General features: G+C 32.5%; 1 protein-coding gene across 3 annotated transcripts; it reads right to left on the reverse strand.

Moving 5' to 3' along the window:
- Window positions 1-963: 963 nt before the first annotated feature.
- On the reverse strand, window positions 964-27,828 carry bor (ATPase family AAA domain containing bor). Of its 3 annotated transcripts, XM_076459166.1 has the most exons (15): window positions 27,481-27,827; window positions 25,574-25,752; window positions 24,799-24,858; window positions 22,979-23,048; window positions 22,718-22,883; window positions 21,716-21,785; window positions 20,031-20,243; window positions 17,496-17,621; window positions 9,214-9,338; window positions 8,303-8,354; window positions 7,555-7,625; window positions 6,477-6,644; window positions 4,251-4,359; window positions 2,342-2,601; window positions 964-1,877 (listed from the first exon to the last, which is right to left on the reverse strand). In XM_076459166.1, exons 1-14 carry the CDS (start codon window positions 27,692-27,694, stop codon window positions 2,359-2,361), a joined length of 1,866 nt encoding a protein of 621 aa, XP_076315281.1. In that variant the 5' UTR covers window positions 27,695-27,827; the 3' UTR covers window positions 964-1,877; window positions 2,342-2,358. The 3 variants fall into 3 exon arrangements, 2 of the variants coding, with proteins under 2 accessions (XP_076315281.1, XP_076315280.1); XR_013015106.1 differs by lacking the exon at window positions 964-1,877 and having other exon boundaries at window positions 1,972-2,601; window positions 4,251-6,012; window positions 6,055-6,644; window positions 27,481-27,828; XM_076459165.1 differs by lacking the exon at window positions 964-1,877 and having other exon boundaries at window positions 1,972-2,601.
- Window positions 27,829-27,953: the final 125 nt, after the last annotated feature.

Consider the following 27,953-nt stretch of genomic DNA (forward strand, 5'->3'; position numbering starts at 1 on the left):
TGGTAGTTAGATGTTGTAAGGGATCAGGGACGGGTTCTGCATGGTAGTTAGATGTTGTAAGGGATGGGAGCTCTGCATGGCAGTTAGATGATGTCAGGGTGGGAGTTGCATGGAGTTAGATGTTGTAAGGGATGGGAGCTCTGCATGGTAGTTAGATGTTGTAAGGGATGGGAGCTCTGCATGGTAGTTAGATGTTGTAAGGGATGGGAGCTCTGCATGGTAGTTAGATGTTGTAAGGGATGGGAGCTCTGCATGGTAGTTAGATGTTGTAAGGAATGGGAGCTCTGCATGGTAGTTAGATGTTGTAAGGGATGGGAGCTCTGCATGGTAGTTAGATGTTGTAAGGAATGGGAGTTCTGCATGGTAGTTAGATGTTGTAAGGGATGGGAGCTCTGCATGGTAGTTAGATGTTGTAAGGGATGGGAGCTCTGCATGGTAGTTAGATGTTGTAAGGAATGGGAGCTCTGCATGGTAGTTAGATGTTGTAAGGAATGGGAGTTCTGCATGGTAGTTAGATGTTGTAAGGGATAGAACTCTAAACAAGTTATATGATTTGTGTACAATACTTGTGTTGTAAAAGCAGCAGTTTTCTTGTCTGGTATATTTCTTTTAGTACACATTTGATACTACAAATTAAATGCTCTATCTAATTTATAAACACATAGGTTGTATTTATTTGTGAAAACTGACAATATTTTTAAATTTTCTAAACCACAATGTTCTCAAAATGGCTTAAAATTTACATCATTTTCACATAGTTGACAATTCAGTTATTCTTCGGAATGATGACGTCATTATTATATACCTTTTTTTTTTAGTTTTATTTAGATAACTGAGTATTTAAGTATTATGTAAATGTAATTGTTTAACATTTTTGCAACAAGTCCAATGATATTAACATAATTCTACAAGTTTCCAAAATTAAGTTATTTGTGAAGCAATTAAAACTATATCTGAGCCAAATAAGTCAAGTAGTTTTTATTTTAATTTTAACATTTGGTTTTTATATACTAAATTTAAAAGTAAGGTTAAATCTAATGAAAGACTGACTTTAAGATTTAAACATCTCCAGTCTTGTCTCACTTTATCTCTGTGTGTGTGTGTGTGTTCTCTCTTAGTTAACCCAGATTTTGTAAGCTGAATGTAAAACTGCTGTAACTTACGATTGAATTTTAATAACTGTATTTATTATGCTAAACACATTAGCAAATGTACAGTTAAAAAAAGCCTTATATTTGTAGCTTTTTCAATAATTCTTTAAATTTATATTTATAGCAGAAGAACTAATGTAGTAATATAATTTCTATAAAATTTGTTATAGTATCTGTTATCATTACACTGGATTCTCAACCTTTGTAAAATGTGTAACATTTATGGCCAATATGATATAAACAGTATTCAGAAATTTCCATACAAGTTTTTTTGCTAACTTAGATTAATACGATATTAAGTAAGGAGGGGTTACAAAACAAGAACTTACAACAAGCTTAGCTGTCTGTCAGAACTCACGTGATTAATTAATTTAACATGTATATTAACACTTGCTTTGAGTTATTTCTAGTTCCTGGTTACCAGATACAATTAACTAAATTTTATTCCAAAACTGATTCTCACAACAATCTAACAAGACAAAACGTATTTTGCATGTACTGTAGCTCATAAACCTGATCTCACTGAAGCTCTAAACTACTAACAAATTGAAGTTTATAAAAATAACAGTATATGAACTCTAAACTCTTTGTTTTGCATTTCACTAAATACAATCTTATTAAACAAGTTACACCAGCAGTCTTTAAACCAAAGAAATTTAATAGTGTTATTTTAATGTAGAATGTTTCAGTAACATGTGGTCCAAAGCATTCTTATTGTTGTGTAAGCTGAAAAAAAAAAGAAAAAAGACAGATCTAAGTTTTCCTAAGCAGTGTAATTGAGTTGTACATTTAAAAAATGCAAGAAGCACCTGAAAAATTAGTAGAGATATATTGAGTTAATTTATTAATTTGATGTATTATCTACATATATATCTTACTGTTACCACAGACACAATAAAAATCGAACTAAAAGTAGCTTATTGTTGCTTTTCTGTTTACCATATTTAGTCAAATTTAATTTCAGTGACTGCCACTTGCCTGTTTTCTTCTTTTTACATTGAAGGTCATTGTTTCCACGAGTGTCTGAGGTGATGCTCATTTGGAACAGAACAAAAACTGCGAGTTTTTTACCTAACATCTTAATCTAACATTCATGGGCCTGCCACACCACCACTAATGGCTCTTTGCAACCACTGTGCACATAGTGACAGGAGAGTAAAAGCTGTTAAAAAGTAAACAAATATACCTACTACAGTTACAACAGCTCTTAACTCATTGGTGATGATTGGTTTGTGTTACTTAATGAGGACGATGGGTTGCTGACTACTTGGTTTTTCTCTGTGACCACTGATGCTGCCATGTCCTTTACAGACATTCTTGTTTTAATTTTTTTCAGCTCCTCTGCTGTTTGCCACTGGACCTTCTGCTTATGTTGTTCAACCGAATCCCATACCCTTTCCATGATCATTTTCTCTGTCAACACCCCATCTTCTGAAGCATAGGCAGCAGCCTAAATTTTATAGTAATGAGAAGCAGAAACTGTCAAGTTTAAATCAACTGTTTAAAGAAAACTAGATACATTTACTATATTTAATAAACATTAATTTTAATGAAATTAAAAAAATGCTTACAAAATATATATAGCATTTAATATTGTATAAAAACGTGTAAATAAATCATTATTTTTATTTGTATTCAATACATATAATTTTACACTATCTAAAAGAAGTCATTTTAGAGGTAACAAAAATGTTTATCTGAAGCCAGTGTATTGTTATAAAAAATGTTACTTTTTTACTGCTGACCTAAGTAGAACGTTGTATCTGAGAGAAAGATCTTATAACACAAGTATGTTTTTTATCTATACCTTACTGCAAATATGTGATCTTCATTTGTTAAAATGTTTAATAATAATAAATAAAGTCAGTACCAGCTTTCAAGTGTAGGATGATTCTATTAAAAAACAATAGTTTTTTTATCCATATCAAATATGCATATTAATCTGTTCAGACTGATATGAAAAATTGAAAATCCATGACTGCAGATCGTTTGTCACAATTCCACATAAATAAAAAAAATATGAACTCTTTGAAGATTTCTCTTTTCCAATGTAAAAATACTCCTAACTTCTTACTCAATGAGATGGCATAATTGAAACTGGCACATGACTAATTTGTATTTACAAATTCTATTGTGAAGTCAGCTTATTACTTTAAACTCAGTAATAGTCTGCCAGTAGTTGTTAGTATCAGTACTTTAATTTATATTTCCATAAAATATTTTTCACAAAATTTTATTAAATAAATTTTAAAAAATATAAGAAAGTCATGTACTGATAGATGAACGAAAGTAACATTTTTTTAGTATTTAAACAAATACTCCATTACAAAGTTTTGAAAGAGACACCTATACTTCTAACACTATCTAAATCTGTGAAAAGAACTTAATGCAATACGGAACACTGTAATTAACAAGTAACCACATACAACACTAAATTACTCTGCATGATCTTGACTCATTGAAAAAAAACCATTCCTTAACTTCTATCACACACACACTTCATGATCACTGCATACTTAGATAGTACTGAACAGAAAGCTTCTACTAATATTCATTTGTTGTTAATACTTCCAGCCTCCATAAAAATAATGAATATTTTATTTATGCTATTATTTTACAAACTACTGTATTAGATACCGATATAAATATAATTTTCCATTTTCAACATCTGCAACTACTAACTGTTCTTTCAGAATTCTTAGATTTTCTAACTTACGAACACGTCAAATTTGTAACTTACGAACACGTCAAATTTGTAACTTACGAACACGTCAAATTTGTAACTTACAAACACGTCAAATTTGTAACTTACAAATTTGTAACTTACGAACACGTCAAATTTCTAACTTACGAACACGTCAAATTTCTAACTTACGAACACGTCAAATTTCTAACTTACGAACACGTCAAATTTCTAACTTACAAACACGTCAAATTTCTAACTTACAAACACGTCAAATTTCTAACTTACAAACACGTCAAATTTGTAACTTACAAACACGTCAAATTTCTAACTTACAAACACGTCAAATTTCTAACTTACAAACACGTCAAATTTGTAACTTACAAACACGTCAAGTTTCTCGGTAATATACTTACTTGCCAAGCCACCCCTAACTTAGCGATTTCTCGACCTGATAATCCTTCTGTGACTTTTGCAATGTCACTACACAACTTACTGTAGTCAAACTGACCAATCTTCAAACGCCTAGAAAAATAAATAAAATTATCAAGTTGCAGTAGTTCTTAACTGCAGTAATAAATTTCATTGAGTATAATAAGAAAAAGTTAAGAGAAAAGAAATGTTACATTTCTGAAAAGCACCATGAAAAATTTTACACTACACATTTTCTAATAGAACTTTTCAATTTATTTTGTTATATAACTGTATTTACTTACTTCTATATGCTAAAAGAAATTCAGGATTTCATTTCAAAAACATCTATTACTAATTGTTTGTTACCCAAGATAAATTTTTGTCATCACACACAAAAACTGTACGCTGTAATAAACCAAAGTCAGTAAAGGACAAACAGACTTGTTCTCTAGCCAATCATAACATGGTATACATTTGGCGTGACTTCAAAATAATAAAAATGGGGTATGTGAGTAATAAGACGATGTCCTCTTTATATCATACACGTCAATAACCTTTAAATTCCCAGGCATTTCAATAATCTGACATATCTGTTGCAAGATTTTATTGAATTACAAAAAGAAAACTGCTGGATGAAACTACTTGAAATTATGTTGCTTCTGCAAGATAAAATATTTTTTAAATTGATACTTGTACAAACTCACAGATTTGAAATCTGTAAAAGATTTTACATCGTGTCTTCTTTAAACACTAACTAAAATTATTGTACCACATGTTGTATCAATGTGTTCACAAACCCTGCCATACACAAACAATTTTAATCATGCTAAAATGATAATCAAGCTGTCTTTCATGTTGTGTTTTTTTTTAAAAGACTTTTCTGCCCAATTAATCAGTTAATTAGGCCTAATCCAAGCATGGCCTAACAAACTTTGGCTTTGCTAGCAGAACAAAACATGATAAAGCAAAGTGTAAAATGATCTAAATAAGTATAACAATCCTAAACCTGATGGCAGCTACCTGTTATAGAAACACAAGTGCAGAGAACGACATTTCTAAAGTATTCTGCATTTTGTCTATTCAACTTAGTTTCATCGTGAAACAATCTATCAAGGAATTCAAAACCTGATCTTCATCTACAAAACACTTTTCTCATCATATTGCAACATAATAATTCTAAAAAAATATAAAATGATAAAGCAACTTTTTTAACTTGACACTATAAAAATGGAAGGCCAAAATATTTGAAAAAAGAACAGGAAAGAGAGCTTTCTTTACACATTTATAAATTTCTAAGCCACATTTATGGCTTATCAAAACAGGTAATGACATCAAGCTATAACAACCAAAACTGAAAAACCATCATTTACTAAAAATCAATAAAACTACACTTATATTGAAGTTAAAAGTTTCAAACTGGTATGGTTTTGTACAAAACTATTTCCACATGCCTTCCATGAATGTTGTATTATGCTCAGAAAACATTCAGAAAATGTATGGATGCTAGTATTTTTTATTCAGCTCAGCCCAAAACAAAATTTATTTATTTTAAAAGTTTTAAATAAAATAAACATTTTTGATGAACAAGTTAATTCTGAGTGTTCACTTTAAAACATCGTGAGGTATAATGACCATAAGTTTATCGACAATAATTATTTTAAACAGGAATGATCAAGTGAATGGAGTCAAATAAACTAAGCCTAAACAATCACAAAGTCAAACCTGCTAATAATGTATCAGTATAAATTAATCACAAAGTCAAACCTGCTTAGAATGCATTGATAAAAGTCAATCACGAAGTCAAACCTGCTAACAATGCATCGATATAAATCAATAACAAAGTCAACCCTTTATACCTATATTAATAAATATATCCAACATCTAAGCGTGCCCTCTAAATTCCTGCACTCAGTTACACAACTGCCTTCAAACATGTGGTCAGCTACCAGTCAGTAACCCTTTCTTTCTTTGTGAACCTGACAATGACTGAAGAAGGTTTAAATGTTGTTCGCTCCTCTACTAGTGCTTTCTCTACCCATACCAGATGTTTATAAATATATAAAAGTCAAACCTGCTAACAATGTACTAACATAAATCACAACCACAGCTACAAATTGATGTGTACAATATTTGTTTTTCCAAGAAATACTTCTGGACTCCCTAAATTTACTTCAGCAACTTAATTCAGCAATTTTTCCACTTTCTTATAGTCTGAAACAACCACTCACCTCTTGCCCTCTGTTGCTGGCTGTAGTACAAATTTATCAAAATATAACCTAACCATTCTCTCCCTTTCAGAAAGTTCAGGAAGTTCAAACTCAACCATTTCATCTAAGCGGTCATTGATGGCCCAATCAAACTGTTCTGGGGTGTTGCTAGCTAAAACCAACATGAACCTAAAAATAATAAAATCATCACTGCCTTTCATGGCAAAAAACTGTTATCTTATTACACTAAATAATGTAACTTTACATATGTATTTAACTTTTATTCACTATAGAATTATACAAAGACTTTTCTTGATAGTAAAATAGTTTTATTTGCATGTTTTCAGACCCCTTACTAAAGCCTTTATTGGGCAACAATGGTAATTTTGCCTAGTGATGCTCCAGTAAGACGACCGTTTTTTTTTTAAATTTCACACAAAGCTACTCGTGGGCTATTTGTGCTAGCTGTCCCTAATTTAGTAGTGTAAGACTGGAGAGAAGGCAGCTAGTCATCACTGCCCAATAACTCTTGGGCTACTCTTTTACCAACGAATAGTAGGATTGACCATCACAATATAACACCCCCACGGCTGAAAGAGCGAGCAAGTTCGGTGCGACTGGGATTCGAACCCGCAACCTTCAGATCATGAGTCGAACACCTTAACCCACCTAGCCATGCCTGGCCTCAGTAAGAACTGAAAACTCGCAAGTCAAGGAAAAGTATGTTAACATAGAGAAATATCCATGTATAATTCCACATATTAATTTGCCTGCATTATGAATATTAAAAACAACTCTTATATTTTCCTTTACTAACACCTTCAAAGTATTACCACATGCTACTTCCTAATGTATAATAGTTATTTTATAATAAACTGAATATTAAATGAGTATTTATGACATACTATTAAAAACAAATTGCTTTACTCGTAAATCACATTTATTTAAAAGTTAACATCAGTCTGAATTCATTTGAGATCAAACGTTGCAAAGATAACTATGACTGAAGCACAACACATTTCATTATTTTTCCCTATCAATGCATTATTTCTGTTCCACTTTAGAATGTTTAGCGACATGAGTTAAATGAATCACTTACTTGTTTGACTGTTCACCTGTCCTGTACAGGAATGCATTTAACGTTGCTCGTAAGTCCTCACTTATCATTTCCTAAAATAAAAATACAAATTAAACCAATTCGACAACATTCACGAACCTATAATTTATGGGCAGAAAGTATATGATTCAAGCAGCACACTTTATTTTAAACATTAAATATAACTTTATCAAAATACCCATCTCCACCCTACCCCCAAAGAAACCCGAGTAACAATATACCCCTCCTAAAAACCTCAGTTAATGACACACTTTAATCAACACTAGAACACACAAACATATTTGTTTAGCTTCCTATTAATAAGAAAAAAATAATGACAATATTTGTTGAAATATATTTTTCATTTAATATTAGAATATTTATTCACTTCTCATCCTGTATGACAATGAATACAGGCCTAATTATCTTGAAAGGTTATATATATATTGTTGAAAAACAAATTCTTTTATGTATTACACCTGGTAAATGTAAGTAACTATTACACTTATTACTTGCAAAGTTACAAAAGGAAATAAATAGTGTATGCAAAACACAGACAACGGAAGTATTATAGCATTACTTACTGAAAAATTAAAGACAGTATCAAATGAAGAATATGTAACTTAATACACATCGAAAGAGGTCAATATTTCTTCTACACTAAGCAGGTATTATACAGTGGCACGGACATACCGAGTTTCCTATACACTAATTTTACAAGTAAACTCAGCCAGCTCTCATAAAGACTTACTGAACTTCTCTTCCGTAGAAATGCATCTGCTTCATCAACAAACAACAGCAACCTATTTACAGAAAGAAAACGTTTATAAATAAGGATTATAAAACTTGTCATATGGAAGGGGGGAAAATTACAATATTATTTTAAGATACATTATGCAGTTAGTTGTCTGTAGTTCACCATTAACAAGAAGCCTGCTCACGTGGGACTACCTTTGGAACATTCAGAGCTACGACTTCTTGTACTGTTGATAAAGATGACTAATCCAGTACTTCTATTGTTTTTATGTATCTCACATGAAGGTGCCTCCTTTATCTTTCCATATATTCTAGTTTTTCAATTTACAGAACTACTCTTAAAAACCCTGTAAATTTTACATGAAAGAATCAAAAGAAAACATATATAATAAATGTAAAAAACATGTACATAGCTTTCTATACTTTCATTATACCAAATGTTTATACAAAAAAAATTATGTATCATGTCAGTTTTCCAAGTACATCAAAAATTATGTTTCTGAAGTAAAATATACACTGTAGACATATTATAAACCTTTCCTTCAAGTTTCAGTTATAAATAACTCCATCATTAATAATAACTTTTATTTGTTAAAATGTTCAGAGACCAAAATTTTGAAGCATATGCAACAAAAACAACCTCTCTGTCTTTTGTTGCATTCTTGACTTCTGAAGTAAGGTAAATACATTAATGAATTTATAAATGTACAAGAAAAAGCTAAAATTGTGATCATGTTCTTACAAGTAGTATATTATATTTAGGTTCATTTATAAGTGCACTATGAAAAGAGTAAAACAACTTTTATTTTCACCCAAGTCAGATCAAAAAATGAAATGCCTGTTCTTAAAGTCTGAATTACTGATACTTTATTATACCCATTAATCATTAGGACAAACTGTACATACCCTCGTCTGCTACTTCCTGCCCAATCAAAGAGCCTGTGAATAGCACTAACTCCTTCTCGTCCCATGGGTGCAACATCACCTCCGCTCATAATAGCATAATCCATACCAGAATGTTGGGCTAATCGCTAAATGAGAATAAAGTACATGTATTTCAGTAAATAATCTCAACAGATGTATAAAGCACTGCTTCACTGTGAACAAAATCCTCAAAAATGAAGTTCCTTGTTAAATGTTTTTCTTTCTTTATTATAAAATTACTAATAATTTGTAAAATTGAACAACTGAAATTATTTCTTGATAATCAAGTCTGCATTGGGTTAGTCCATTAAACTGGCTCTGTATCAGAGAAGAAATATAGGAATTCTTCTGCTTTTTGTGAACGTACAATGTGTATCTACAGAAAATGCAACAAACTGTTAGTAAAATGTACATGTCTGTTTTACACAAAAAGTCAGGCGTGTCACACAAGCACACATTCTCGAGTTGTATCTTTGAAGTAACAATGCTAGTCTGACTCAGACAAGTGAGAGTCAGAGCGTGCAAGTTAATGTTCACCTGAAGAAAAAAATACTTTTGTTCATGTAAAATAGGTTTATAGGGTTTTTTTCTCAGTATTCCTTTGTATTTAATCTGGTTGGTTGGTTGGGTGGTTTGGTGTTTTATGGCACAAAGCAGCTAGGCCTATCTGCACCAAACATCTGGTAAAAAGTTAAAATTAAAGTAAATTCAGTAAAATTCATAAAAGGAAATTAAGGTAAAACAAAACAAAGTTTAAAAAAAAACATAAATAGCATAAAACCAATGTTTACATCTAGTCTACAGCAGTAACACAAGTTGTAAAGTACTTTCTGTAGCATAACTGTAATCATCATAACTCACAAGGAAGACAAACAGTAAGTTCAAAACCACCGTCAGTCACCTGAAGTTGGCCTTTCCAATCCTGGTTCTGAGTTATTTCACATTATGGCCATTTTCAAAAAGTAATAAAAGTTTTAAAAGACTTCCAGCAAAATTTTAATAATAACTTACCAGGATGACTAACAGGTAGTTCAAACAGCAGCGTTACTCACCTGAAGTTGGCCTTTCCAGTCTTGGTTTCAAGTTATTTGATGTAACGGCTATTTTCTAATTTCAAATCGAACTAGATGGACTTTGATTCTTAAAAAGGAATCACATTAAAAAAGGTCTAATGCATAAATTTAAAAAACACAACTTAAATAGCATTAAAAAGTTTAATGGTCTTTAAAAAAACTAAAAAATTCCAAGGTGGACAGTGTCACCACCATTAATGACAAGGACACGTTTAAAATGGTGCCATCCTTGAGAGTCATAACGATGGCAAGACAGCAAAATGTAGCTTATTGTGACCTAAGTGTTACACAGACAACACACTGGTGCATCAGTCCCATATAAAAGAAAATCATGAGTTAAGATGCTGTGACCAATGCGTAATCTAGTTAAAACAACTTCCTCTTTCTGATCCTTACAGAAGCTACAACGGCCAAAGCCCAATACAGGGTTTTATTTGGAAAAGCTTGTTTTCATGTTGCTCACTACAAGTGGACTGCCAGCTGGCATGGAGCCAAGACTTGAATACAGGACCATAGTCCATGCGTATGGAATAGGCACAGTGGTGATAGTGTCAGAGCAGATGGATTTAGCTGTGGTGTCAGCGAGCTCATTCCCACGAACACCAACATGGCCTGGTATCTAGAAAAGCTGGATAGAAGTAGATGTTAAAGAGAAATGGGCCAGTCGATTTTGAATATCAGTGAGAACAGGATGTGAACTAACATGAAGCGACTCCAGGGCCAGTAGAGAACTAAGGGAGTCAGTATAAATAGTGCAGTTTGAATACTGCTTTGCGTCTACGTGATTCAGGCCAAGAGAAATGGCATACAGTTCAGCAGTGAACACAGAAGCTGTAGAGGGGATTCTGCATGCAACCACCAAACCACAACAAACCATGGCAGAGCCCACACAGTCACCTGATTTGGAACTATCTGTATAAATAGGAATGGAGACCAGTTCAAAGACGTTCAGCAAATAACAGACAGTATTTCCAATCGGATGTGTCTGCTTCTCTCAGATGACTTATAAATAGGTCACATTTGGGAACTGTAAAAAGCCATGGTGGGATGGGCTGACTAATGGATACAGCAATGTTATCCAAGAACAGACCCAATTCATCCAACTGCGCCTGGATACAAAGGCCTAAAGGAACAATGATAGATCATCTGTTCTGAAAAAGTATGGTCAACTAAGGTAGGAAAACACAACCCAAGATGGGATACTTTGGTAAGGAATGAAGTTTCAAAGCAGACAGTAAAGACAGTTGCAAATGGGAGAGGTGCAAAAAAGCTTCATGAGACTCAATGTATAAGCTCTGAACTGGGGAATTGCAGAAAGCCTCAGTACAGAGTTGAAGTCCTTGATGATGAATGGGGTCCAGTATCTTTCAGGCCGAGGTCCTGGCAGAGCCACATACCAGTGATCCACAGTCAAGTTTTTATTGACTACGAACACGATATATCTCTAGCATAGAACACTGATCCGCTCCAGAAACAGTGGAAGAGAGGACACAGAGGATGTTCAGTGCTCTTGTACATTTGACCTGTAGCTGCTTGATGTGTGGTATAAAGGTCAGCTTACGGTCAAAGATAAGCCACAAGAACTTGGTCTCAGGGACCACTGGCAGCGAAACTTCACTGATACGGAGTTCAGGATCAGGGTGAATACCCTGTTGGCAGCAAAAGTGCATGCAAGTGGTGTTAGAGAGAGAGAATTTAAAGCTGTTTGCTGTGGTACACTTCAATAAATGATTGAGGGCAGTCTGTAGCTGCCGCTCAATATACCTCATGTTCGACAACTGACATGAGATGTGAAATTCATCAACATAGAGCCCATTTCCAACAGTGAGAGAGAGTTGTTCAGTGATGGCATTAATTTTTATACTGAAAAGTGTGACACTCAGAACACAGCCCTGAGATACTCCAAGTGCCTGTAGAAAAGAACGGGAAAGTGTTGAACCCACACGAACTTGGAATCTCCTGTCCAATAAACAATTTTTAATAAAAATGAGCAAATGGCCACGCAACCCATATTGGTCTCACAAAATGCCATACCTCCATGTTGTATCATAAGCCTTCTCAATGTCAAGCAATATTGATACAAGATGTTGTTTGAGAAAGGCTTCTCTGATTAGTGTTTTTCAAGTCGAATCAGGTGGTCCACGGTGGAGCACTGTATTCTGAACCCACACTGGGTGGGCGAGAAGAAATTGTTTGATTCAAAGAACCAAACGAGATGGGCATTAACCATCCTCTATAAGGTCTTACAGAGACAGCTTGTTAACCATCCTCTATAAGGTCTTACAGAGACAGCTTGTTAACCATCCTCTATAAGGTCTTACAGAGACAGCTTGTTAACCATCCTCTATAAGGTCTTACAGAGACAGCTTGTTAACCATCCTCTATAAGGTCTTACAGAGACAGCTTGTTAACCATCCTCTATAAGGTCTTACAGACAGCTTGTCAAAGCAATTGGACAATAGTTTGAAGAAATCTTGGGATCCTTCCCAGGCTTAGAGAAAGGTAGGACAATAGCCTGGCACCAGGCATCAGAAAAAACATTATCTTGCCAAATCCAGTTAAAAACACTCAGACGAATAACAAGAGAAGCAGGAGATAGATGGCACAGCATTTCATAGTGTACATCATCAGGTCCAACTGATGTACTGCCAGACCAATGAAGGCCCAGTTTGAGTTCCACTAGTGTAAAAACACAATCATAGTCATAGAAACAATCAACTCGAAAGGAAAGTGGTGATCGCTCTACTCGAGTCTTGATGGCTAAGAAGGTGGAGGAAGAAGCAGAAGTGCTAGATACTCAGCAAAAGCTTTCACCTAGAGCATCGGCGATGTTCCAGGTATCAGCTACTTCCTGGCCATTTGAGAGCACAATCGAGAGGGAAACAGAATTATACTGCCCACTGACCTTTACAATCTTGCCCCATATAACTTTAGAACTGGTGGTAGAAGATATGCTGGTTGTGAACTTAATCCAAGATTCCTTTTGGCTTTGACATCTTACCCATCGAGCATGTGCATGGGCCTGCTGAAAAGCAACGTGGTGTGAGAGTGCGGGATACCTACGAAAAGTATCCCAGGCCCGTTTTTGAGCCTTCCATGCCATGTGGCAGGCAGGATTCCACCATGGACGAGGATATCATGGAAAATGTGTTGAGGTTTTAGCAATACATAGAGCAGCTGCTTGTATAATTCAGTCAGTTACTGCTGCCACACAGTTGTCTATTGATGGCTTACAGGCAATGGCAGGATCAAGTTTTGCAAAAGCAGTGAAAGAGGGCCAGTTTGCTGATCCAGCTTTCACCAGTGAGACACGGGTCAGGTGGCATTGACCAAGGCCTGTCTCTTTCAAAATTATAGGAACATGATCACTGCCTTGTGGATTATTGTCGAGCCTCCAAGAAAAGTGGGAGAATAGTGAAAGGGAGCAAATTGAGATCAATAGCAGTATAGGACTGACTAGGTGCATGAAAATAAGTAGAAGAACCAGTATTGAAAAGAGAAAGGCTGTGATCAGAGAGCATATGCTCTATGGAGCAAACCCCTCCTATCAATATCAGCACTCCCCAGAGGAGATGATGTCCATTAAAGTCCCCCAGGATTAAAAAGGGAGATGGCAACTGTTCAATGAAAGCATCAAGGTCTGATTTATCATAGGTCTTTCCAGGAGACAGGTGGAGAGAATAAACAGTGATGGTACAACCCAAGGAAACACAGATGGCTACAGCCTCCAAGGGTGTGTTGAGCGACAAAGACAGGGTGGGCACATGCTGATCAATCAACAGTGCCACCCCTCCATGCATTCATCCATCATGCAACCTGTCATTTCTGTACAAAAAAACCCACCAAAAAGTAACTATATTGGCAGGTTTCAAAAATGTTTCCTGTAAGGAAGACATACAGCATGGTAGGAAGCAATCAGTGTTTTGATGTTATCCAGATTAGAACGTAAACCAACAGTCCCATGGTATCAAGGTGGCCATTTTTATTTATGTGTAGGCAAATTGGGTGAGAACCCTTCTGTTTACGATTACGTCTTTTTTCTTTACTGTCTTTATTCGAGGGAGGTCTATCTACCTCCATGGATCCTGCAGGTCTTTGGTGTTGGAAGGGGATTCCAGCGATTAAGGACTTGAATGAATGATTGTTTTGCATCTTGGGGTGGGAGAAGATGTATCCAAGGAAATGCTCATACATGGAACCAAAGGAAGTGGATCTTAAGATTTGTTGGAATGTATGTAAGGGACAGAGATGAGTGTTAAGTTGATTCACCAACTTTTTTAACCATGGAGGTCAAACGACTTTTCATTTTTGAGACACAGAGAAATCTGTCTGCACTCCCACTGTAGTTGTGGAACAAAATGTGGCAGCATACATCTGAGATGAAGTGATGGACAGCAACTTTCGAGCCTCAGGATAAGTAATGTTATGAATCATTTTCAAACACTGCACCTCTTTTTCTTCCAGTCATTTAGGGCAAGAACAAAAGTGGAATGGATGAGAGCCATTGCAATTGATGCAATGAGGGCCCATTTCATACTCACAGATATCATGGTCCTTGCCACCCACCATGAAGCTCTACAAGGGAACACACTACAATGTCAAACAAAGACACTGCAGCAATGTCAGGGTTTCATGAGCACTATACCCAAACACCAGCATCAGATACAATGTCCACAACACCTGTTGAGAACATCCAATACTGCTACTTGGTTGATCCCAGCCTGAGTGGACCAGCCAATTGACCCCAAGCCCAAAATTCTGTCTACAGGAATTCAAGGCCAAAGTAGTGTGTTAGGGTTGGACCCCTCAACCACAAGGATCCTTTCCTCCCCTTCACAGGTCGCCACGCATGGCAAACACGTGAGTGGATGTTTAGATCCCAGAGGAGGTAAATTGAAAGAACAGAACCTTCCCTGGGAGGTCCCCTCACCACATACAACAATCCACACTGAGGGGGTTTAAGCTGGTATTTACTCTCCTGCACCACATACTGTCAGCATTATAGTGAAAGATGAATAATTGCTAGCTCTGACATCAATTATATAACAAAATGATTATAAAAAAATTGTTGCATTCTCACTTTGATAGGGATTATGAAAAACTACAGCAATGATATTATGGTTGCAAGTTTGTGATCCTCTAAACCATAACATCAATAATGTAGTTGGTCCTTAATATTTTATACAACAAACCACTGTAAAAAGACTATTTTTGATTGGCCTAGCAATGTCACTCACCGAAAATATAAAAGATTTAACAGAATGGAAATGTTACCTCATAAATAAAACTTTTACACTACATGTTTATGTAATTTATCAATAATAATAAAAAAACATTTTAGGTAGAATCCACTGTCTCAAAATGCAGAATAAATAAGTACTAACCACATTTTAATAACAAAATATACATTAAACAGTGTTTGATTACCTCTAGGTACAAATAAATAAAAGATAACATTGAACAATGACATTAGTGAACGTCAAAAAGATGTCCTGATGCTCAACTATTACAACTTTAAGAACAATTCACAAGGAAATTAAAATTTTTTTCTCTTTGTAATAAATCTTGTGAAGAAAAAAAACGATTTTATTTTCACAGTTTTTAAGGTCAGGAACATCTTAAAAGCCTATAATGATTTTCACTAAACAGTTTTGGTAAGGAATGTGTCAGAAAAAAAAAAGACTAAAAAAATAATTCACTATTCACCAAATATTACAAATTTATGTATAACACAACTTGATATTAATAAATGGAAAAATTGTTCTGTTATATGTATACACATTGTAGCACATTTCTATATATATCACAAAAAATTATTCAAAAATTATGCACATTTTACACACAAACAAAACTGCATTTGACTATTTCTACACGACTATTCATTACACAGATATCTTATAAACACACATTTACATTTCTTATGTTTTTTCAGATAATTTATTTCATAGTCTGAAGAAGACAGTACACTTGTAAGCAAAAATTTATACTTAAGAGTAGAAATGGAAGTATCCAAGATTAATACTGAACTTTTGTTGTGGAGTTTAAACCTTCACGTTTTTATTTTTTAGTTTTTAATTTGTATTACATTTCTAGCTCTAATGAGATATCTATGTGGAGAATTCGAATAATGAATTAGAACCATTTAGTCTATGATATCCTACAGTCATCAATTTTATTTTAATTAAATAAAATCACCAAAACACTTAAGCATGACTTAAGTAATACTTAAGTGAATTTGGCAAATTTACCAATGTAAGAAGCTGTACAAATAATTATAAAAAGTACGTTTGTGATGTTACAAAAACATGTAGGTTCAAGTGATAGAAATGAAATAAAAACCCTATAACCTAAATGCTTTAGGAAAGTGGACCTTTCAAAAGCACTCAGGTTATAAGGGTTTACATTTCATTTATAAAATGCATGTATTATAAATGCTTGTATATCAAATTCACAAGCACGGGATCTTTGTCTCACCATTATCCAAAATGTGATTTTCCTCAAATCAGTTTATAAGAATGAGTTTTAACAACCTTTTATGTCAACCTCTACATACACACACATATTTAGACTTTATAGATTGATAAGCATATTAGTATATTATTACTTTCAACTAAAAGTTCAGTTCCATTTGACAACTTTAAATTTTGTATGTAATATTTACAATTCATTTGTACATTTTAACTTTCCATATGGTAAACTGATATTGAATAATAAATTAGGTACAATTGCATAACATTATTCACACAATAAAATTAATTTAGGTCACTATATGGTAAGGTAAAAGGACTCGAAAACCCCATAAATATTGTATAAGTATCACCATTATCCTAGGCCTGTGTTTCTATGGTAATGAGCCTCGAATGAGATGAAATTGCAATCTATACCACAAGGTGGAGCAATTTAAAGAATGCATTACTTTTATCAAGTTTTCATTAATTATTTAATTAATTCTCTTTTTCTGTACCTAAAGACCATTTATCATAACAAAAACTAATAATACCTCTCACGTAACCTAGTTTAACAACAAATGCCTAAGCTTCTTAACTGGCAAAAAAGATAAAATCTTATAAAATGTGAACCTTTACTCACATAAAAATAACATTAAACGTTCAGGTGCATTACCATTATGGTTTGGTATATGTGTTACCCAGAGAAAGAATTTTCAGCTAATCATATTTAAAAACTATTTACCTTTGCAAATAAAGTTTTGCCAGTGCCTGGAGGTCCATACATAAGAACATTCCGATACATTCCTTTATTTTTCTTTGTGTTGCGAGTGGCAATAGCTATGTCTCTTAACCTTTCTTCTAAGGAAGGCTGAAACCAAGTTAGCAATAACTGAGAAAATTACCAAACAGCAAGATAACCATAAAAAACATAGTGGTGTTATAAAAAACTAAACTTAGCTTTAATTAATTTACCACAGGAAAGAACCCACAAGAACACAGTTTTCAAATAGAAAACATGGTGATGTTACAAAAAACTAAACTTAGCTTTAATTAATTTACCACAGGAAAAACCCCACAAAAAACACGGTTTTCAAATAGAAAACATGGTGATGTTACAAAAAAACTAAACTTAGCTTTAATTAATTTACCACAGGAAAAAACCCACAAAAAACACAGTTTTCAAGTAGAAAACATGGTGGTGTTACAAAAAACTAAACTTAGCTTTAATTAATTTACCACAGGAAAAAAACCCACAAAGAACACAGTATTCAAATAGAAAACATGGTGATGTTACAAAAAACTACACTTAGCTTTAATTAATTTACCAAAGGAAAAAAAACCCACAAAAAACACAGTTTTCAAGTAGAAAACATGGTGGTTTTACAAAAAACTAAACTTAGCTTTAATTAATTTACCACATGAAAAAACCCACAAAGAACACAGTTTTCAAATAGAAAACATGGTGATGTTACAAAAAACTAAACTTAGCTTTAATTAATTTATCACAGGAAAAAACCCACAAAAAAACACAGTTTTCAAGTAGAAAACATGGTGGTGTTACAAAAAACTAAACTTAGCTTTAATTAATTTACCACAGGAAAAATCCCACAAAAAACACAGTTTTCAAATAGAAAACATGGTGATGTTACAAAAAACTAAACTTAGCTTTAATTAATTTACCACAGGAAAAAAACCCCACAAAAAACACAGTTTTCAAATAGAAAACATGGTGGTTTTACAAAAAACTAAACTTAACTTTAATTAATTTACCACAGGAAAAAACCCACAAAGAACACAGTTTTCAAATAGAAAACATAGTGGTGTTACAAAAAACTAAACTTAGCTTTAATTAATTTACCACAAGAAAAAAACCCACAAAAACACAATTTTCAAATAGAAAACATGGTGTTACCAAAAACTAAACTTAGCTTCAATTAATTTACCACAGGAAAAAAACCCACAAAAAACACAGTTTTCAAATAGAAAACATGGTGGTGTTACAAAAACTAAACTTAGCTTCAATTAATTTACCACAGGAAAAGAACTCACAGAGAACACAGTTTTCAAATAGAAAACATGGTGGTGTTACAAAAACTAAACTTAGCTTCAATTAATTTACAACAGGAAAAGAACCCACAGAGAACACAGTTTTCAAATAGAAAACATGGTGGTGTTACAAAAAACTAAAATTAGGTTTAGGTAATTTACCACAGGAAAAAAACCCCACAAAAAACAGTTTTCAAATAGAAAACATGGTGGTGTTACAAAAAACTGAACTTAGCTTCAATTAATTTACCACAGGAAAAGAACCCACAGAGAACACAGTTTTCAAATAGAAAACATGGTGGTGTTACAAAAAACTAAAATTAGGTTTAGGTAATTTACCACAGGAAAAAAACCCACAAAAAACAGTTTTCAAATAGAAAACATGGTGGTGTTACAAAAAACTGAACTTAGCTTCAATTATTTACCACAAAAAAACAAACAAAAATAATAGTTTTCAAATAGAAAACACATTGATGTTATAATAAATTAAACTAATTAATTTACCTGACATATTTGTTTATCATTAAAGTTTTATTTCCCAACAAATATTTCTTCAGTGTTAACCCTGTCAGTAAAGTGTTTGATATAAAATAAAACTGACATATTAAATAAATAAAACTCAATTTAATCAGTCTGGTAAGAACATTACGTTACTGCAGTGAGTGACAATTATCTAGCTACTACAAATGCAGACAATATTGCTTAAACAGCCACAAGTAAGCAAGAATTCACAAACTGTTCTCTACACATACATACCCCCCTCCCATTTCTGAAGGACTACAGAACAAAAGTAACCTTAGATTTAATAAAGAAAGCCAATTATTTCAAGAGGAAAATCCCCAACCCCTACTAAAATTCCAGTACCCACCCCTGTATACATAAGCATGTCAAGTTAAGACTCTGTCAAACATCACTCTGTAATTCAGCTGTCATTATCCTCCACCTGACATATTAATAAATATACAACCAGAAAATAAGTTGGTAAAATAAATATTGTTCTTTGTTTCCAAATCTCCATCACTAATAACAATAACACAGTTTAACTAACTGAAGTTAACTTATTTTTAAACCTGCAAACCTTGCATCTAAATTTAGTTATTTGCACTTTTCTTCTTTAATTTTCACAATTTCTGTTTTAACTTCTTCACTAAATACTATGAAAATACTTTAAAAAATAATAACAATATAGAAAAAATTATGTAATCATAAAAGTAATAATGGAAAAAATAACCTCTAAAACAACTCCTTGCAGTGCATCAGTTGCTTTACTGAATAACCTTCGAGAAGTTTTGATCGGGTGCTTAACAGCTTCAAAAGCAGCAATGCGAGAAGTTTCTCTGACAAGTGATGGTTTCCCAAGGCGTGCTTCAATGTACCTTGCTGCAACACCTGTCCCCATCTTTGCTGAGTATACACCAATAGCTAATAATGTAAGCCCAGCAGCCTAAATAACAATAAAAGTAAATGTTTTTTTACTAACAACCATATTTCTACCCATAAATATTCATTAAGAAAAGGGCAGAACTTTAGTAAATCATGAGACAGCATATTTTACTTTGAAAGCACAGAAAAGGCATAAAACTATATCTGTAAAGTTTTGTAATTTCCTTAAAATTTTACTTATACGGGGTGTTTAGAAAGTCACTGTGCAGTTTTGTAATCATACATTCATTCAGTCTATTTCAAGCCAGCAACTGATAGCGGTGTTTAGAAACAAAATAAGAAGGATCCAGGCCTGTAATGATGCTAACGGTGGTCACTTTCAACATTGTTTATAACATTCATATTTATCTCCTGTATTCTATATTGAAACATGTCTGTTAATAAATATATAAGTGCACAGTGACTTTCCGAACACCCTGTAGAATAATAGGCTGGTGGTACTGCAGTTAAACTCTGGAAGAGGCCCAGAGAATATATTAAGATTATTTTTCACACATACACAAAAAAATACATTTACAGATTTCAAACACTGCATGTATTTCATAGTGAAATTCTAATCATTTTCAAATTTTTAAAGTAATCATAATTTGAAATTGTTTAAAAAAGAGGTTATAAAAATTAATTTTTTTCACTTCATTGTTTTTTTACCACAAAGCTACACAATGTGTATCTGTACTCTGTTCACCAAAGGGAATCACAAACTTTGGTTTTTAGCATTGTAAATCCATAAATCTACTGCTAACTCACTTGAAAACTCTTTTAAACAACCCAATACTAAAATACAGATACTTAAACATGCACAAAGAGTCATATGCCTGGTAAATGTGTTTAACATTCCTAAACCATAAACATCGGTTACTTTTCAGAAGTGAAAAACTCCACGTTCTAGTCCTCGTTTTAATAGTAGAATTTTGAAAAAAAAAGAAGCGAATATTGCTTGTTGATTTGAATAATTATATTCTGTGTTCTGATGAGTTTCTCTTTCACCAAAGAGCATCAGTGAATGCAAAAAGTACATTATAAACAATATTACATCATCAAATGATGTATTCATATTTTTCTAATTATAATTTAAGTTTTTGGTTTCCTTATTTTTTTTTTTTTTGCTTTAACATATCAGAAAATATAACATCGTGGTACAACAAACTAACTGATACACAAGTCATGAAAGTGATAATAATAATAATAATAAAAAAAGACATTAAATTCATTACTCCAAAAACATTACAGTTAATATTCAATGTTCGTGTTATTAATTTATATTTACAACATTTGTAAAAACTATACTACGAAATATTCATTAAAGGTTTTATGAACAACATTTCTCAATTGTCAAGTTCTAAACTTAAAAAGACTTGGACATTTGCATTTGAAAGAAAAAAATATTGTGTATCTTAAACATATTCTATAACAAGAAATACATATGACACTTTAAATACACAAGAAATACACATGACACTTTAAATACCATACCGTAGCAGAAACTCTGTCCCAGTCTGTGATGAAACTCTGAAATCCAGCTCCAAGCACTGATCCAGCAGTCCTAAATATTTATGAGTATCATATGTATATGCAGGTAGATATTTTTACCGGTAAAATATAAGAATTTCATTATCACGTGTAACAAAGAAATATACAACAAAAAGCACAGCATGAAACAACTCACACTGACTGTTGAGTACGTTTGTTGTTTTTTACAACAATTAGTGACTCCTCACATCATTGAACAAATTAACAGTCACACACAAAAATACGCTAATACAGTAAACGTAATAAAAACTGGAAGAACTATAGAGAAACGATGGAAAACAACAATTCAGCAGTGAAAATGGATACAATCATCTATCTATTTAATTTAGCTTTTTTTTTAAACCTTTTTCAAAATTTAGATTGCAATCTCATAGAACAAAAAAAACTTCCACAGAAAACTGTTATGTTTCAAAAAAATACAGAACAGCATTTAACATGGCTCTGTGCAACACCAACATGTTCTGTTCTGTAACATGGTTCAATATAGTACCTATGTGTTTAGTAAAATGATTCTATATGGTACCAATATGTTTAGTAAAATGGTTCTATGTAGTACTCATATAATTTATAAAATGGCTCTGTACATCACCAATACATTTTGTAACATGGTTCTCCACCACACCAACGTATTTTAACAAATTAACAAGTATTAAAGGGTGAGAAAGAAAAGTTTTGTTTGTTTTTGAATTTTGTACAAAACTACACGACGGCTATCTCTGCTAGCCCTCCCTAATTTAGCAGTGTAAGACTAGAGGGAACTCTAGTTGGGCTACTCTTTTACCAACAAATAGTGGGATTGACCGTAACATTATAATGCCCCCATGGCTGAAAGGGCGAGCATGTTTGGTGCAATGACGATTTCAACCTTCGACCCTCAGATTACGAGTCAAATGCCTTAACCCACCTGGCCATGCTGGGCCTTGAAAGAAAATTTAAAAAACATACTTAATGGATTCCAAAACTGTTGTTCTGTTCTCGGCAGCTTTAAGCCTTATTTGTTCTAAGTGTAGATCTTGATTTTCCCGATCCACTTTTGCTTTTGCTTTCATCTCTGCTTCAACTCTTGCCATCTCGTTCTTTTTCCTGAGCTCCATCTCATGTTCCAAGGTAGCTACAACCAAAAGTGATAAAGGAAGTCAATATATACATACGTGAAAATACACAAACAAAAATCTGAAATCTGTCTGGTAAATATCACAGTCTTACCTTTTCGTAATGCCTCTTGTTTGGCTACTGACTCTTCTTGTTTTCTAAGATTTTCTTCATTTGCCTTTTGCTGAAGACAAAAAAATGAATTTAAAAATAATAAATTTACAAACACTAATTCTAAATCTTTTTAAATTACTAAGAAGATATTACTTTCAAGAGACAACTTATTATTTTATTCCAAGCTTAAAATAAATATTTCTCATTACAGATGTTTGAACATAAAATAAGAATCTACTGCTAATTTGAGAAACCTGTTCAATAAACATTTTAAAAGCATGACATTTTGATGTTTCTGGAGATGAAAATATTAGAACTTTTCATAACTGAATCTACTCCGTAAGTGTTTTCCAAATAAAATAATAACTTTACAATATGAATATCATTCATTCCAGAGTGAATTATGTGTTATTGAAAGGCAAAATGTAGCACAAAATATCCACATTAAGGCAGAACTTACACAAAAACAGTTTATTTGACTTCACTGTTTGGTGAAAATGATATATTTTTATATCTATTTAGCCATAAAAATACTGAGTAAGAGACTGTTCTGTATCACTTGAGAAAAACCTATGCATTATAAATGTTGCACAATGTACTAAAAGTAAACTACTTATAACCTGCCCAGTTACTACATAACAAAATGTTACTGGTGACTGATGCTTCTTCATTTGTAATGTAAATTTTCTAATAATCTAATTATAAGAGAATCAGTGTTTAAAAATATAGCTATTTTGTGTGAAGAGATAAAGTATTGTCTTGGAATTATCAAATTATGAATTGGACATAACACATTTAAAAGACCAATTCACAATTTGATAATTCCAAGACAATACTTTATCTCTTCATACAGAGAAGCTTCAGATACAAGTTCAGTAATGAATAGAATACAATTAAAAATGTCACGAGTACAGTACTAGTTTAATGCAAAAGCATTCTAATAACATGTAGTACTGGTGCTATTAATGTATGCTTCATATTTGTTCAGCAGGCAAGCAGCTCAAAATACTTAAATATAACACAGTGACAGACAGTAAGTAGAAGATTGGTTTTCATGTTTATTTGTTAATAACTTAAACCAATAATTTTTTGTTGCATTTCTTTCATTGAGTACAAAATCTGTTAAAAACTTTCTTTTAATAAGTTTCAGAAGTACTTTGCATAAAATATATTTAATTTTTAAAAATTGTTTGATATACAGATTCAATACGATTCAAAAATATTAGTAAAAATCTTCCATTTAGAAAAATAAGTCTAGAATCTAACAATAATTTTACAGCTTTAACACATTTAATTTTCAAAATGTTTTATTATTATATTTATCGTCCACTGTTACTTCTTAAAAGCAGAAAAAAAGCTTCCATGCATTCTCAAGACTCATAAACAGTATCAAAAAAATATATAAATTTTGTTCCTTGAGTCAAATATTTCTCCCCTACATACAGTGGTAGTTCTAAAGTGACTCTATTTAAATACTACCAATTTATATTTTCACCATAGATCATCTTCTAACTGATGTAACATTAACGCTCGCAAGTGCAAAAATCACTTGTCGATTTAGTACTATTCAATAAACAAAACCTTAACATTTATTACTCTGTAAAAAGTCTGACATCGGAGATTACTTTTTGTTTTATGCAAAATAATGAAATGTTTATATTTCATTACCACTAACTTGTTCTTTGTAATTTTTAAACGAGTTTTTATACTAAATTTTTGTATATATTTTAAAGTACATAGTTTGTTGTATTTTTTAGTGAAGTGACAATGTTCTAAATTGGATTCAACACAACAGAAAACAGAATTACAATTATCGTTACCTGCTGAAGGAGTTGATCTTCATAACGCTTTCTCGCTAACTGATCTTGGTATTGAGCTCTCTAGAAGAGATAACATAGAAACAAAATTACGTTTTCATTAAATTCCAACTCGTACGAATGACACTGATTTTGATGGTTAACATTGTGATGTTTCACAAGAAGGTTTTGCATATTCTATTGTAAAGATAACACAACATACTTCACAAGGGATCACAACAGTCAGTGAATATTTAATATGATAACAAAGAAAATGTCCCTATTTAAAGCCTAAATATTTAAAAAGAATCGACTATGGACCAACCTTACTTGAGTAACACTTTTAGAATAATTATGCAATACAACTTAAACTATCTCCATTTGTAAACACTGATGAATTAATAAGTTAGCCTTTAAAGTGTTTACTAGGCAAACTTTCATAGTTAGTTGTTAACTTACAATAACTTACCTTACTTTGCTTGTTATTAAATGCAAACTCCCACGATAGACTACCTGTGCTGCACCCAACATAGGTATTGACACCCAGTTTTTAGTGTTATGAACCTTCAAACTTACCACTGAGCACTGGGAAAGAGGGCAACAAAGATTGTAACAATTTAGTCATGTCACTTATGTTGTACCTCAGACTCTATTTAACTTCTGTTATAAATATTTGAAACATCAAAATTAGAATTACTTTTGTACTTAGTGAGGAATTTTCAAGCAACAATTTTTGTAGATTACCATATAAATACAAACACTGTGTAACTATACAAGGTATGATATCTTTGTTGAATACCTGCTGATGTTGTTTTGTTTCCTCGGCTATAGTTTTACGTCTCTCCTCCTGCTGGATTCGGGCTTGATCCATCTTAGTTTGTTCAATTTGTAGTTCATATTCCTTGATTAGTTTTTGATGCTCCAGTTGAATAGTATGCTCCTGCATTTTGGAAAGGTCTAATGCTTCTTTGGAAAACCCTGGGAAATAACAGCAATGCTTGATACCTCTTTGACAACAAGATATAGACAAAAAAACTTTGCTTAAATCACAATGCCATTATATCTCTTCAGAACTGACACAATGGTTTTCAACAGCTAATTAAATATACTCTTCTTATGTTATTGCTTATGAAGATTAGAGTGCACTGTTTCATCAGTTTTGTACTCTCGCTGTTAATGGTATTTTTCTTCACATTAACCATCACAAATTTCAACCTGTTTCAGTATGCTATTTTTGAAAATAACAATTAAAACCTGAACTATAAATTTTTATTACAGTTTTTGTAGTTGCAATGTTTCAATATAAAAACAGTTGTTAAATATACTTATTTATTGATGTGATTAACGAACTGAAGGAAAAATATGTCGAAATGAGAAGAAGACAAAATGATGAGAAAATTTCTGAGCAGATATTCAACAAAAAACCGTAAAATGGTTAAACATTAGAGACGTCAAACAACATTCCTGCTCTGGTCTTATGGGAAAATATCAAACAACTAGAAGACATTTTACATCTGACAAATGAGTCAATATTTAAGTTATATACATAGGAATAAGTTACATACAGTTAAGATTGAATATTCTTAAGTCTTTTCTGCATTGAAGGGAAGCCTCTAAAATAAAAAATTTACATGACAAATTGTTGAGTTTATATAGACTAAAGTGGTCAAGGTTTGTTATTTATAATATTGTTTGTATTTAAGTTAATAAAATATAAACATTTTATTCTGTATTACACATTTTCCATGTTTTAGCCAATTTCTTAGTACTGCAGAATTATTGTTCTTATTGTCTATAGTACTTACAATATTATCACAGAAAACATTATAAATAACTGAAAAATGCAGAATAAATAACAATTACATCAGGACAAGTCAAACTTTACATCCACTCTTCCTACATGATGAGTTGATAAAGAAACAATTTTGAGATCTGTTAATACATTAATCAGTTGGGCTGAACAAACTTGAATCAATTGCAAATAACAATAACAAATTATAATGATGTCACTTAAGTTATTTGGCTAGTTGGAATTATCACAAACACTAATTTGATCAATTAATTATTTTCAAAAACTGATTAATTTAGCAAAATTTTGACTAATCAGTAATATGTGAAACTATTTCATCCAATCAATGTACATAGATAATCCATATAACAGTTAATCGTCCAACTCTACAGAAAATTACAGGGGTTTAAGAAAGGAATCGACTTCCTGGAAAAAGTGCGTTTAAAACTTATTTTTCCAAAGGATGAAAAATGTAAGGAAAGTTTATATATAATATATAAAGTTTATATAACATTTACAGTAAAACAAAACGTATAAATTAAAACACATGACAATAACAAATTATTATTAGTAGTAGAACATTTTTAAAAAATCTCTAAGCAATGTTTTTGGTGAATTAATTAGCAATATTTAGGAAATATTTGATTTAATAATAGAAGTAGCACCCCATAAACAATAATGGTTTGAATGCTCTGACGTAATAATCGTGTGTGTGTGTGTGTGTATATATATATATATATATATATAAACACCTTTAAAAATTGAAACATTCTATGAAATATTCATGCACCATGATAAAAAAATTTTAACTTAGTGACCTAATCATAAAAATAAGTGTGAAAACTAATGTATTTTGGCTTATTTTTTTATTCTTTAAAGATTTCTCTATAGTCCATGAAATATTAAATGTGTTTTACTTGATCTTTCGAGGTCTTTTGCTGCTTTGGCTGCTCTTTCTAATGCTGTTGAGTCAAATCTGTAAGCTTCCATTTTTCCTCCCTTAATTTTGTCATCTCCTCCACCACCTTTATCGCCTCCTCCTTCACTACCAGAAGACATTCCTGCAGCATCGCTGGGAAACTGAGGAAGTTCTGGAGGTTGTTCCTTTCTTAGTCCAAATAACCAAGACATACTGACTGATCCCAAACAAAATGAAGACTAGATTTTAAGCGGTACTAAAAGTAAGACAATATAGCACTTTCTTTCACAATTAACCTTACTCAATCCACGTGCTATCTACAAATGGTTTGCTCAGTTTCGTCAGTTGGTTGCCACTAACAGGTGAAACAACCAAAAACGAATTTAAATGAATATAATTTTAGCGAAATAAAACACCAGTAATATCAGTTAAATTCAGTGTTATACACATATGCATACTTTTTACCTCTAC

This window comes from Tachypleus tridentatus, chromosome 10 (assembly GCF_004210375.1).
Source record: "Tachypleus tridentatus isolate NWPU-2018 chromosome 10, ASM421037v1, whole genome shotgun sequence".
NCBI lineage: Eukaryota > Metazoa > Arthropoda > Merostomata > Xiphosura > Limulidae > Tachypleus > Tachypleus tridentatus.

Coding starts and splice junctions, on each gene's coding strand:
- bor (XM_076459166.1), bottom strand. CDS start 27,694: ATGTCTTGGTTATTTGGACTAAGAAAGGAACAACCTCCAGAACTTCCT. Junction 25,753..27,480: donor AAAAGACCTCGAAAGATCAA/GTAAAACACATT, acceptor GTTATTTCCCAG/GGTTTTCCAAAGAAGCATTA. Junction 9,339..17,495: donor GCAAAACTTTATTTGCAAAG/GTAAATAGTTTT, acceptor ATTCTCATTTAG/CGATTAGCCCAACATTCTGG.